General features: G+C 33.9%; 1 protein-coding gene across 1 annotated transcript in view; it reads right to left on the minus strand.

The window, feature by feature from the left end:
* Positions 1 to 15,551, minus strand: part of STXBP5L (syntaxin binding protein 5L) — a 288,793-nt gene that overhangs the window by 213,213 nt on the left and 60,029 nt on the right. The window contains exon 4 of the mRNA XM_031680678.2: positions 826 to 907. Coding sequence (XP_031536538.1) covers positions 826 to 907 — 82 coding nt within the window. The remainder of the gene's footprint in view (positions 1 to 825; positions 908 to 15,551) is intronic.

Here is a 15,551-nt window from a genome sequence, read left to right on the forward strand (position 1 = left end):
AAAAGATCATCATTCATGCCTTAAGGAAACAATCAGTGATACCTCATTTTTTCCCTCTCAAGGCACTGAGTTCAATCTGCTAAGTGCCTGAATTTGGTATGGCATAAAATCTTAAAGCATTTTTGCATTGATTGGCTCACTTAACATAAAAGAGTTCTAGAAGACTCAAGGATCCTCTGTAAAAATATGAGTCAAGAAGACCTTGAATAGCCTTCAACTAATGGAAGATCTGCAAACTCTGTAAGCTTTAAAACCTTTGTCTAGGGAGTTCCTCATCACCACAGGTCTATAAAAATAGGGGTAGGGTTGGCAGCCTATTGTCATAATAGCTATGCATACCTATACCAGCAAACGCATATGACGAGATACACACACACACACACACACACACACATATATATATAGACAAAAAGAGCCCATAAGTAAACAACTGAAAAGATTTAATGTACGATTGAGACAAAACATGAAATTATTGCTGGATTATAAAGCAAATTGGTGGGAGGAGAGTGTATAGAGGAAAAGTTTAATGGTCAATGAAGCAAACAAAGGATTTTAGGAATTTTTTAAAAATCATTTAAACTATTAATCAAATTATGCTACAGAATCACAATAACAGGATCTTCTTATACATACAAGTTTTTCCTTTAAAATTTAATAAGCTGACAAATACAGGAGTACAGTCTTTAATGAAAAATGTGACCATGAATAATATGTATACACCTTTAAGCATTTAGAATAAATAATAATATAAAAAAAATTATACAATGTATGTGTTTGTATATGTGTGTGTGAGAGAGAGATATAAATAGCCAAGAAAATCCTCACCTCATTGATCAAGAATTGGAGCTGCAAAACAGCTGCACCACTTTCATGTTGACAATAACAATCAACGCCAGGTCTTCCAAGTCTAATATAACAAAGGTCAAGGATTCCAACATTTAAATTAGCATCAATATTAACGTGTAAGGAAAAAAACTAACATACTTAGCAAGTGATGTTTGGCTTATTAATTATCTTTATTTTTGTAAATAAAGAGTTCAAAAATCTTAGTCTTTATTGATGGAAATTACATTATATAGAATTAGACGTCAACAAAACGGCTGAATAAAATGTCCCTTGCACATAACCCCCCACCCAACAACAATAACTTCATGTCAATGCATAGACAGAGGTGCTTTCACAGGAGCTTCAGGATCCAGGCTGGAGATTGTGAAAATCCGTGCAGTCCAAGAATGAAGGCAGCATTTTGAGGAGGCGGAATTGCACTTAGTCAGCTAACTCACTGACTGTGGCCTTGGCTATGAAAACAGAAATAGCTTTGTACCCGTGAGAACACAGCCCCATTTGGCTTTGAGTTTGTCATCAGCATATACCATATGCCAAGGGACCCAAAGGAGTCATGCTTACCCATGTATCAGGTAATAGGCATAAAAACCTTGTTCCTGGCTATAGTCTGGGATGTTGCCTTTGAATCAGCTCCAGCCCCATTTGGCTGCAGTGTGGGAGCCCCTGGAGGTGAACCCATGGAGAAAAGGTATAGTCGGTCAGACTGTAGATTCTGAAATGGCCCTGTAACTGGGCTCCAGTAAGTCCCAGCCACAGCCACAGCCCAGGAACAATCTTGCTTGCACAGGAACCCTATAGGAAACGCTCTTGTCTATGACCACCAAGATCCTAAAAGGGGCCTATACTCAGCCCAAGCCCCCTCACAGCCACAGTCTGCTAGCATTTCTGCTGGCACAAAGACCAAGAATGCACTCCTGTCTGTGCCCCTTGGAGATCCTGAAAAGGCCCTATATGTGATTCTAGCTTCCTCACAGCCATAGTCTGCCAGTTTACAGCAGTCCTGAGGGGTTTAAACTACATACTGGGCACCCCAGCCATAAGATTGGACAGGAGGAAGATGAGTTCCCTTAGCAGGTTTAAAAACCAGTGGGATGTACCAGAGGATTGTAAAACATTTAATCTCCATCTGCACATGCTTGCTTACTCCCAGAACAAAGCAAAGGAACTAGACTGAAAACTCCCCAGGGTTCTGGCCACTTTCCCACTACTGCCCAATGCACCCCAGCATACACCTAGAGTCTGCTCTAGCCCCTCTTGCTCTAGCAAATCTCTCCACTAGGGTAAAGGCTGCCACCGCTGAGGAAAGCACATACTTGGAAGTGACAGAGTCAATGTGCAACTAGCCCTGCATATGAACAGGGTGAGAGTGGCCACTGCTGGTTTGTGGGGAGGAAGCAGTTTGGGAGCTGCCTGGAGCTCTAACTGACATGTAAGGAGCTATAGAGCAGGAGCCCTGGTAAATGGCAGGCACCTGCTTCATCCTCTTTTGCTACAGAACTGCTCTCCACTAGGGTGAAAGTGTGATGCCATGAAAGGCGCATGAACTTGAAGGAAGTAGAGCCAGCTAGGACTAGGCCCTACTTCTAAACAGGGCAGGGGAGGCCATTTCTCTCAAGCACATAAAGGCAGCATATCATAAATGGCTAGCACTCTAACTGGCTTGCTGGGACCATACCAGGGCACATCCCAGCCCCGACTGGGTGCCCACTCAAACCTCTCTTCCTCTGATGCTACTCTTCAGTAGACAAAGACGCCAACATCAGGGGGAGAGCGCACACTTAGAAAAAACAAAATCAGCTCCAACTGACACTCAGGACTTTTGCTCCAGCACCTTGGGATCCAAATCCACCCCCATAGGGTGGTGATAGTCACTGAACATAGGAGAAGCCCAGGCTCACACCTAGCTCTGGTTTTAGCCCCTCCACCTCCACCCCTGCCTCCCAGCAAGGTGGTAGCTGCCAGCACACTACAACAGAAGATGTAACCTGTGCTTACTTCAGATCAGCTCTCCCACCAAAGCCACTGGGCATGTGAAGACTGGACAGGGACACTGCCATACATGACACTCCTGCAAGACTGAAATAGGTAACTGTCTCACGTAATTTCATAAGGACAAAAAAGTTAAGCAAATAACAAGACAGAGCAATATGTTTTGAACAAAAGAACAAGAAAAAAAACAGGAAAAACACTAATGAAATAGATAAATAATTTGCCAGATAGAGTTCAAAGCATTAGTAATAAGAATTCTAACTGAAATTGGGAAAATAATAGATGAACACAGTGAGAATTTTAACAAGGAACTAGAAAATATAAAAAGGAACCAGTCAGAAAAAAGAACACAGTAACTAAAATGAAAAACACATTAGAAGATTTAATAGCAGACTAGGTGATACAGAAAAAAACCATAAGCAATCTGCAAGATAAAACAATGGAATTCACCTAGTCTTAATAGCAAAAAAAAAAAAAATACAATTTAAAAATAAGAGTAGTTTAAGGGATCTCTGAGTCAACATAAGTATACTAACATCTGCATTATAGGGGCCCAAGCAGGAGGAGAGAGAAAGGAAGGGGTTGAAAATGTGTATGATGAAATTATAGCTGAAAATTTCTCAAGCCCGAAAAAGGAAACAGACATCAGGTATAGGAAGCACAGAGGGTCCAAAACAAAATGAACCAAAAAGACCCACATGAAGAGAGATCATAATTAAAACGGCAAAAGTTAAAGCCTTTAGAATTTTCTCTTTATCTTTAACTTAACTTAATAACAAAAAGCCACATAAAAGGGAACCCCTATAAGGCTATCAGCTGATTTTTCTACAAAAACTTTGCAGGTCAGAAGGGAGTGCCATGATACACTTAGTGTTGAAAGGGAGAAAGCTACAACCTAGGGTACTCTACCCAGTAAGATTATCATTCAAAATTGAAGGAGAGATAGTGAAATTCTCAGGCAAATAAAAACTAAAGGAGTTCATCAATACTAAACTGACTCTAACAGAAATGTTAAATTGGCCTTTCCTAAGTAGGAAGAAAAATGGCTACAACAAGAAGTAAGAATTTATAGGAAAGGAAAAATCTCACTAGTAAAGGCAGGTATATAGTAAAGGCTGTAGATGAATCATTTAAATAAGCTAGTATAAAGATTAAAAACCATTAGCTACAAGTAACAAAAAACAAGAAAGAAAATGGCAGTAAGTACACAGCAATCTATAATTACTTTAAATGTCAATAGATTGAATGATCAAATCAAAAGACATAAGGTAGCTGGTTGAATTTTTTTAAGTAAAGGACACATCTATACCTTGCCTACAAGACACTCATTTCAGAGCTAAAGACACATATTGAAAGTGTGGTAATAGAAAAAGATGTTTCAGGGGTGGGGGGTGGGAAGAGATAGACTGGGATTTCAAAATTGTAGAATAGATAAACAAGATTATACTGTATAGCACAGGGAAATATATACAAGATCTTATGGTAGCTCACAGAGAAAAAAATTTGACAATGAATATATATATGTTCATGTATAACTGAAAAATTGTGCTCTACACTAGAATTTGGCACAACATTGTAAAATGATTATAAAGCAATAAAAAATGTTAAAAAAAAAAAGAAAGAAAAAGATGTTTCATGCAAATGGAAACAAGAAAGCCAGGGTAGCAATACTCATATTAGACAAAGCCTACCATAAAAGAAAAAGAAGGGCATTATATAATGATAAAGGGATCAATGCAAGAAAAGGATATAACACTCATTAACATATAAACACCTAATATGGGAGCACATAAATAAAGCAAATATTAACAGAGATAAAGGGAGAAATTGACAATAATACAATAGTAGGGTACTTTAATACCCCTCTTATATCAATAAACAGATTATCCAAAAAAAAAATAAAGAAATAGTGGTCTTTAATATCACAATAGAACCAATTGGACTTAATAGGTATCTACAGGACATTATATCCCAAAACAGCAGACAACAAATTCTTTTCAAGTGCATACAAAATGTTCTCCAAGACAGATCACATGCTAGGCCACAAAACATGTCCACACATTTAAAAGGATAAAAATATATCAAACATTTTTTTTGAACACAATACTATGAAACTAGAAATCAATTAGAGAAAAAAAAAGGGTAAAAACCAAACACATGGAGACTAAACATGCTACTAAAAAGCCTATATAGATCAATGAAGAAATCATAAAAGGCCTCGAGACAGAAACAAAAATGTAAATTTCCAAAATTTATAGAGTGCAGAAAAAGCCATTCTAAGAGGTAAGTTTATAGTGATACAGGCCTCTATCAAGAAACAGGAAAAATCTCAAACAACCGACCATTTGAAGGAATTAGAAAAAGAACAAACAAATCCTGAAGTCAGCAGAAGGAAATAATAAAGATCAGAAAGAAAATAAATAAAACAGAGATTTAAAAAAAAACAGAAAAGATCAATGAAACCAAGAGCTGATTTTTTGAAAAGATAAACAAACTTGAAAAGCTTTTAGCCAGGCTCATCAAGAAAAAAAGACAAGACCTAAATGAACAATATAATAAATAAAAAAGGAGAATTTATAATCATTATCACAGAGGTACAAAAAAATCATAAGAGACTACTAAAAACAGTTATATGTCAATAAATTGGACAACCTAGAAGTAATAGATAAATTCCTAGAAATATGTATTCTTCCAAGACTGATTCAGGAAGAAATAGACAATCTGAACAGACTGATCACAGTGAAAGTGAATTTATAATTTAAAAATTCTCAGCTAAAAAAGTCCAGGACCAAAGGGCTTCAGAGGGGAATTCTACCAAACGTATAAAAAAAAAAGAGTTAATACCTGTCCTTCACAAACTTGACAAACCCACAGTTAACATCATACTCAACGGTGAAAAGCTAAAAGTTTTTACCCTAAAATCATGAGCAAGAAAAGGATGTCCACTCTCACCACTTCTATTTAACATAGCATTGATTCACAGCCACAATAATCAGGCAAGAAAAAGAAATAAAAGGCATCAAAATTGGAAAGGAAAACCAGAACAGATCTTTTTCCAAAGAAGACAGACAGTCAACAGGCACATGAAAATATATTCCACATTGCTAATTATCAGGGAAATGCAAATTAAAACCACAATGAGATATTCAGATAGAATAGCTATCACCAAAAATTTCACAAATAACAAATGTTGGCAAGAATGTGGAGAAAAGGGAACCTTAGTAAACTGTTGGTATGAATGTAAACTGGTGCATCTACTATGGAAAACAATAATGGAGGTTCCTCAAAAAGTTAAAAAAGGAACTACCGTATGATCCAGCAATTCAATTCCTGGGTATATATCTGAAGAAAACAAAAACAATAATTCAAAAGATATATAAACTCCAAAGTTCATAGCAGCATTAATTTCAATAGCCAAGATATGGAAGTGACCTAAGTGTACAGCTTCAGAAGAATGGATAAAAAGATGTGGTATTTATATAATATGGAATAGTATTACTCAGACATGAAAATATGTATAGTTTTGCCATTTGCAATAACATGGATAGACCTGGAAGATATTCTTATGCTTAGTAAAACAAGTTGGACAGAGTAAGACAAATACTGTATATTATCATTTATTATATATGGAATCTTAAAAGAAAAAAATATAAATACAATAAAATGGAAACAGACCCACAGATAATGAGAACAAACTAGTTACCAGTGGGAAAAGGGATGGGGGAAGGGAAAGATAGTGGTAGGGAATTAAGAGATACAAACTTCTATGTATAAAATAAATAAGACAGAATGATACATTGTAAAGCAAATGGACCATAGAAATATTTTATTTACTTTAAAAGAAGTATAACCTATAAAACTATTGAGTCACTATGTTGTAAACCTGAAACTAATATACTGCAAATCACTACACTAATTTAAAAAATTAATAAATCCAAACTTATACCCATAAATAAATAAATAAAACTAGTAAATTTAAGAGCTGTCACCACTAAGAATGAAAAAAAAAAAAGAAAGAAAGAAACTATAATAACAAGGCAAACAGAAATCCTAGAGTTTACATGGAGAACTACAAAACAATGATTAAGGAAATTAAAGATGACTTAAAGAAATGGAAGATATCCTACGTTCTTGGATTGGAAGAAACAATATTGTTAAAATGGCCATACTGCCCAAGGCAATCTACATATTTAATGTGATCCTTATCAAATTATCCAGACATTTTTAACAGAACTGGAACAAATAATCCTAAAATTTATATAGAATCACAAAAACCAGAGTTGCCAAAACAATACTGAAGAAAAAGAATGAAGCTGGAGGGATAACCCTTCCAGACTTCAGACAATACTACAGAGCTACAGTAATCAAAACATCATGGTATTGGCATAAAAAACAGATACATCGATCAATGGAACAGAATATATAGCCCAGAAATAAAACCACAGACTTATGGTCAATTAATCTTCAACAAAGGAGGCAAGAATATACAATGGAGAAGAGAGAGTCTCTTCAGCAAGTGGTATTGGGATAATTGGATAGCAGCATATATGAATGAATGAAGTTAGAACACTCCCTCACACTATACACAAAAATAAAAAATAATAATAAAATATTACATTTGCAGCAACATGGATGGACCTAGAGATCATTTAAGAGAAGTAAGCCAGAAAGAGAAAGAAAAATACCGTATCACTCATATGTGGAATCTTAAAAAAAAAAAAAAAGAAAGAAAGAAAGAAAAAGAAAAAAAGGACACTATGAACTCAACTACAAAACAGAAATAGACTCACAGCCATAGTAAACAATCTTATGGTTACTGGGCAAAGGAGGTGGGAAGGGATAAATCTGGGAGTTTGAGACATGCAAATGTTAGCTACTAGACATAAAAATAGATTAAAAAAAACAAGTTTCTTCCATATAGCACAGGGAACTATATTCAATATCTTGTAATAACCTTTAATGAAAAAGAATATGAAAATGAATATATGTATGTATATTCATGACTGTACTGTACACCAGAAATTGACACATTATAACTTACTGTATTTCAAGTTAAAAAAAAAAGAAATTCTAGAACTAAAAAATACAAAGATTGTACTAAAAAACTTAATAAAGAATGTTAACAACAGTTCCAATCACACAGAAGCAAGAGTTAGCAAATTCAAAAACAAATCATTTGATACTGGCCTATTAGTGGAACAAAAAGAAAAAAGAATTAAAAAAAACATGAAGAAAGCCTAACTGAATTATGAGATACCATTGAGTACATAAATATTTGCATCAAAAGAGTCCCAGAAGTAGACAAGAAAGAGAAAGAGTAAGAAAGATTTTTTAAAAGAAATAATAACTTAAAAATTCCTAAATCTTGTGAAAGAAATAGGTATTCAGACACAGAAAACTCAGAGAATTCAAGCAAGATCAACACAAAGATTACTATGAGTCACATTATAATCACAATTTTAACAGTCAAGATAAGGATAGAATTTTGGAAAGCAACAAAAGAAAAACAACTTGTCACATACAAAGAAACCCTCATAAAACTATCAGTGGATTTCTCTGCAGAAACCTTACAGGCCAGGAGGTAGTAGGATGATATATTCAAAGAAAAAAATGTCCAACCAATAATACTGTATTCAGCAAAACTGTCCTTCAGAAATGGAGGAGAAAGAAAGACATTCCCAGACAAACAGAAGGTAAGACAGTTCATTACTAGCAGACCTGCTGTTACAAGAAATGCTGGGGGGAAAAAGTTGTTCAAGTTGAAATAAAAGAATGCTATGTAACAGCATAAAAACAAAAAAGTATAAAACACACTGGTAAGAGTAAATTTATATTTAAATTCAGAAAAGCTAAATACTGTAATGATGGCACATGTATCAGTTTACCTCTATTATACAAAATAAAGATAGTGATGTTAAAAACAACTATAGCTACAATAATATGTTAACAGATATACAATATAAAAAGATGTGAAGTGTGACAAAAATCCCATAAAACATTGGGGGAGGAGTGATAAATGTATAGCATTTTTGTATGTTAGTAAAAGTAAGTCACTACCAGCTTAAAATACAGTTATGAATATATTTTATGTAAGCCTCAAGATAACCACACACACACACAAAAAAGCCATAGTAAGTACATAAAAGATAGAGAAAAGAATTAAAGCACATAAAACATATAAAAACAAAATACAAAGACATTAAGAGAGAAAGGAACAGAGGAACTAAAAAAATTCAGAAAATGAAGGAATGGCAATAGTAAGTGCCTACGTTATTACTTTAAATGTGAATAGACTAATTTTCCAATCAAAAGACACAAAATGGTTAAATGGGTTAAAAAAAGATTCAACAATATGCTGTCTACAAATTTGACACAACATTTTAAAATGATTATAAGTCAATAAAAAATGTTTAAAAAGTTTGACATAACATTGTAAAATGATTATAAATCAATAAAAAAAAAGAAAAAAAAACAATATGCTGTCTACAATAGACTCACTTTAGCTTTATCAACACATATAGGCTGAAATTGAAGGGATGGAAAAAGATATTCCATGCAAATGGTAACCAAAAGAGAGCAGAAGTGCCTAAACTTGTGTCAGAGAAGTTAACTTTTAGTCACAATCAGTCACAAGGGAAAAAGGTCAACAATACGATGAAAAGGGGGTCAATTCATCAAGAAGATATAACAATTATAAATGTATGCATATCCAATACCAGAGGACCTAAATATTTGAAGCAAATATTAGCAGAACTAAAGGAAGAAAATGACAGCAAAAGTAGGGAACTTAAATACCCCACTTTCAACAATGGCAGTCAGAATAAGGAAACATGGACCTGAATAACACTATAAGCGAAATGGACCTTACAGACATACACAGAACATTCCATCTAACAGCACCAGAATACAAATTCTTCTTAAGCACACAGAACATTCTCCAGGATAGATCATACACTGGGACATAAAGTAAGAAGTCTGAAATCATATCAGGTATCTTTTGTGACCACAATGGTATTAAATTAGAAATTAATAGGAAAAAAACTAAAATTCACAAACACATGGAAGTCAAACAACACAATCCTGAACAACCAACAGGTCAAAGAAGAAATCAAAAGGGAAAACAAAGTATTGTGAGACAAGTGAAAATGAAAATAAAACATACTGGATGCAGGAAAAACAATTCTTTAAAGAGGAAAGTTTATAGCATTAAGTGCCTACATTAAGAAAAAATATCTCAAATAAATAACCTAACTTTACACCTCAAGGAATTAGAAAAAGAATGAATTAAGACCAAAGTTATTTTTTTAAAAAGGAAATATAAGGGTCAGGGTGGAAATAAATAGATATAAGAAAGAAAATAGAAAAAAAAATCACTGAAACTAAGACAGGGTTCTTTGAAAAGATAAAGAAAATTGACAAACCTTTAGCTAGACTAAGAAAAAAGAGAGAAGACTTAAATGTATAAATTGAAGAAGAAACATTAACATTACACTTGGCTCCAGAGAATACAAAGAAGCTTAAGAGGCTACTATGAACAATTATACATCAACAAATTGGATAAACTAAAATAAATGGATAAATTCCTAAATGTAAACTATACCCAGAATGAATTGTGAAGAAACAGAAATTCTGAACAGACTAACAATCTAAGGAGATTGAAGCAATAATCAAAAACCTCCCAACAAAGAAAATCCCAGGACCAGATGGTTTCATTGTTGAATTCCACCAAACATTTAAAAAGTAAATACCAAAATTCCTCATATCTTCTCAAAATTGAAGAGGAAGGAAGTACCCTAAAACTTAGTTTGGTATAGGCATTACCCTGATACCCAAACCAGACAAGGACAGCACAAGAAAATAAAAGTACTTGACAATAATCCCTGAAGAACATAGATGCAAAAATTCTCAACAATATTCTAGCAAACCAAATGCAACAACACATTAAACTAATTTAGATGCCATGATTAAGTAGGATTAATCCCTGAGTGCAAGTATGGTTCAATATATACAAATCAACTCCACATTAACAAAATGAAGGATAAAAATCACATGATCCGCTAGAAGATGCAGAAAAATCATTTGACAAAATTCAATACTCTTTCAGGATAAAAGCTCTCAACAAATTGGGGGTAGAGGGAACATACCTTAACAAATAAAGGCTGTATATGACAGACTAACAGCTGCTATCATACTCAATGATGTAAAGCTGAAAAGTTTCCCTCTAAAATCAAGAAGAAAACAACAGTGCTCTCTCCCAACACTCCTTTTCAACATAGTACTCGAAGTCTTAAGAAGAGCAATTAGGCCAGAAAAAGAAATAAAAGGCATCTAAATAATATAAGGAAGAAATAAAATTGTCTGTTTGCATGTGACATGATATTATATTCAGAAAGCCCTAAAGATATGATCAAAATTGTTAGAACTAATAAATGAATTAAGTTTTTGTTGATACAAAAATCAACATACAAAAATCAGTTGAATTCCTACACACTAACAACAAAATATCAGAAAGAAAAAAAAAACAGTATAATACCATATACAATAATAACAAAAACAAAATACTTAAGGATAAATTTAACCAAGAAAGTGAAAGATCCATACAATAAAAACTGTAAAATACTGATGAAAGAAATTGTAGAAGACACAAACAAATGGAAAGGTATTCTGTGTTCATGGATTGGAAGAATTAATATTGTTAAGATGTCTATTCTATTCAAAGCCATGTATATATTCATTGCAATCCCTATTAAAATTACAGAGACTTTTTTTTTTACATAAATGGAAAAAAATCCTAAAATTTGTATGGAACCACAAAAGATCCCAAGCAGCCAAACCAATCCTGAGAAAGAATAACAAAGCTGGAGGCATCACACTTCTTGATTTCAAACTATATCACAAAGCTACAGTAACAAAAACAATATGATACTGGGGCAGAAACAAACAGAGACCAATGAAACTGAATCAAGAGACTAGAAATAAACCTACACAAATAATATTTAATATTTGACAAGGGATCCTAGAATATACAATGAGGAAAGGATAGTATCTTCAATAAATTGTGTTGGGTGTTTTCTATACATAGAAATAAATATTCTCATGCAAAAGAATGAAATGGACAACTATCTTACACCACACACAAAAGTAACTCAAAATAAATTAATGACTTAAATGTAATACCTGAAACTATAAAACTCTTAGAAGAAAACATAGGCAAAAATCTCCTTGACATTGGTTTTGTAAATGCTTTCTTTGATAGGCCAAAAAAAAACCCCACAAGCAACAAAAGCAAAAATGAACAAGTGGGACTATATCAAACTAAAAAGTTCTGTACATAAATAGAAACAATCAACAGAATGAAGAAGCAACCTATAGAACGGGAGAAAATATTTGCAAAACTTATCAGGTAAGAGGTAAATATCCAAAATATACAAAAAATAATACAACTCAGTAACAAAAAAATAAAAGGCAAAGGGTCTGAACAGACATTTCTCCAAAGAAGATATACAAATGGCCAACAAGTACATGGAAAGATGCTCAACATCACTAATCATCAAGGAAATGCATATCTAAACTACAATGAGATATCACCTTACACTTGTTAGAATGACTGTCATCAAAAAGGCAAGAGATAACAAGTGTGGGAGAGGATGTGGAGAAAAGGGAACACTTGTGCCCTGTTGGTGGGAATGTAAATTGGTACAGCTGTTATGCGAAACAGTATGGAGGTTCCTCAAAAGATAAAAAATTGAGATACCACATGATCCAGTAATTCTACTTCTGGGTATATATATATACTAAGGAAATGGAATCACTCTGTCAAAGACGTATCTGTTCCCCCACCATGCTCACTGCAGCATTATTACAAGAACCAAGACATGGAAACAAACTGTGTGCCTATCAACAGATTAATAGATAAAGAAAACATGGTATTTACACACACATACACACACATGGACAACAGAATATTATTCAGCCATGAGAAAGAAGGAAGTCCTGCCATTTGCAACAACATAGATAGACTCTGAGGGCATTATGCTAAGTGGGATAAGTCAAAGAAAAATACTGTAGAAGATGATTAAGTTCCAGAGATCTAGTGCACAACATTGTCACTATAGTTAAAATTACTGTATTATATACTTCAAAGTTGTGAAGAAACTAGATCTCAAATGTTCTCACCACAAAAATAAAAAGGTAATTATGGGATATGACAGAGGTGTTTTGGAGGAGGTCATCAAGAGAATGAGACCACTAGTTTACCCGAGCATTTTAGAGGCTCCACAGCCCTCCCCCTGTCCTTGGAATGTACAGTCTACCTACAAGTCCCATTTCAAAGATGCAGTTTTGAAAGAGTAATGTATTGTTGAGACCATCCAGACTGAACACATGAATGAATCCAGCTAAGGCCCCTATGTAAACTTTCAAGATTCTGGTGGGCCACTGTGGTCATTTACCAGTCTTGCAGCCTTCCAAAAAAAAGTCTTGTATATAAATTGCCTTGCTGATTAAAACTGCAACCTACCAATCTGGAGTGGTCTGCCTCTTTCTTTGGCCTTTCCTTGCCCTCTGTTTATGGAGATCAGTTTTGAATTTTACCTGGGGAGATTCTGAGGCTGGGAACCAACAAGATGTTAGCTAATACTATATTGGTAATCATATAGCAATATGCAAATGTATCAGCACACTGTATATCCCAAATTTATACAATGTCATATGTCAATTATATATCAATTAAAAAAAGAATAAGAAAAAATAAGAGATTCTGATTTACCTTTATTCCTTCTAAAATGCTTGTACCCATTAAACAGTAACTCTCCATTCCATTCTCCCTCCCCAGCCCTGGTAGTCACCATTCTAGTTTCTGTCTCTATGAACTGCACTACTTAAGGAATTTCATGTAATGAAATCATACAACATATGTCCTTTTGTAACTGACTGCTTTCACTAAACATGTCTTTTAGGTCCAATCATGTTGCAGCACGCATCAAAATTTTCTTTCATTATAAGGCTGAATAATATACCACCATATATAGGTACATGTAAAACTTTTTAAATAGCTATCCTAATGAGTATGAAGTGGTATTTCATTGTGGTTTTGATTTGTATTTCCCTAATGTTCAGTATCTTTTCATATGTTTAATGGCTATTTGTATATCTTCTTGGAGAAATACCTATTCAAGTTCTTTGCCTATTTTTAAACTGGGTTTGGTTTTTGTTGTTAAGTTGTAGGAGTTCTTTATATATTCTGATTTCAATCCCTTATCAAATATGATGTCAATATTTTCTCTCAATCTATAGGTTGCCTTTTCACTGTAACTAAGGTCCTTTGATGCACAGAAGTTTTAATATTGAAGAGTTCTAATGTATGTATTTTGTTCTTTGGTTGCCTATGCTTTGGACGTCATATCCAAAAATCATTGCAAAATCCAAAGTCATGAACTCTTCCTCTGTTTTCACTAAGATTTTTTATAGATTTAGCTTTCACACTTAGGTCTTTGATCCATATTGAGTTAATTTTTGTATGTGGTATAAGGTAAGGTTCCAACTCTATTATTTTGCATGTGGATATCTAGTTTTCCCAACACCATTTGTTGACCTTGTCCTTTTCCAATTGAATGGTTTTGGCACTCCTGTCAAAAATCATTTGACTGTGTATACAAGGGTTTTAATTCTGGGCTCTCTATTCTATTTCATTGGTCTATATGTCTCTCTATATGTCTGTCTTTGCGCCATTACCACACTGCTTTGATCATCATGGCTCTGTATTAAGTTTCAAAATCAGGAAGTGTGAGACCCCCAACTCTGTTCTCTTTCAAGACTCTTTGAACTATTTGGGGTCCTGGGAAATTCTGTGTGAAATTTAGGGTGGTATTTTTCTATTTCTGAAAAGAGTTTCATTGAGTTTATAGGGATTGCACTGACTCTAGATCACTTTGAATAGTACCAACAACATAACAGTATTAAGTCTGCTAACCCATGAACATAGGATGTCTTTCTATTTATTGAGGTCTTAATTTTTTTCAGAAACATTTTGTAGTTCTCAGTGCACAAGTCTTTTGTCCCCTTGATTAAATTTATTCCTAAATGCTTTATTCTTTTTGATATTATTGCACTCGGAATTGTTTTCTTAATTTCCTTTGCAGATTGTTCATTGTTAATGTACAGAAACATTTGGGTTTTTTTGCATGTTGATTTTATATCCTGCAGCTCTGTTGGGTTCATTTATAAGTTTTAACAATTTTTTTGAAATTTTCAGGGTTTCTACTTCACTTGTGAAAAATAATTCCTAGATATAGAATAATATGTTGTTGGCTTTTTCCTTCAACACTTTATATATTTCACTCTACTCTCTTCTTGCTTACATGATTTCCAAAGAAGAGTCCACTGTAATTCTTATCCTTGTTCCTGTAATAGTAAGGCACTTTCCTTCTTACGGCTTCCTTCAACATCTTCTCTTTGTATTTGCTTATCTACAGTAAATATTACATGTCTTGTGCAGTTCTCTCTTTTGTTTTTATCCTTTTTGGTGTTCTCTGAGATTCCTTGATCTGTGATTTGGTGTCTATTATTAATTCTGAAAAGTTCTCAGCCACCTTTACTTAAAATAAAGTTCTGTTCTTCTCACTCTTTCTCCTCTTTCTGGTAGTCCACTAACATTTGCTTTATATCTTTTGAAATTGTTAACACAGTTCTTGGATACTCATTGTGCTTTTTTCTTC

Source organism: Vicugna pacos, chromosome 1, assembly GCF_048564905.1.
Source record: "Vicugna pacos chromosome 1, VicPac4, whole genome shotgun sequence".
Taxonomy (NCBI): Eukaryota; Metazoa; Chordata; class Mammalia; order Artiodactyla; family Camelidae; genus Vicugna; species Vicugna pacos.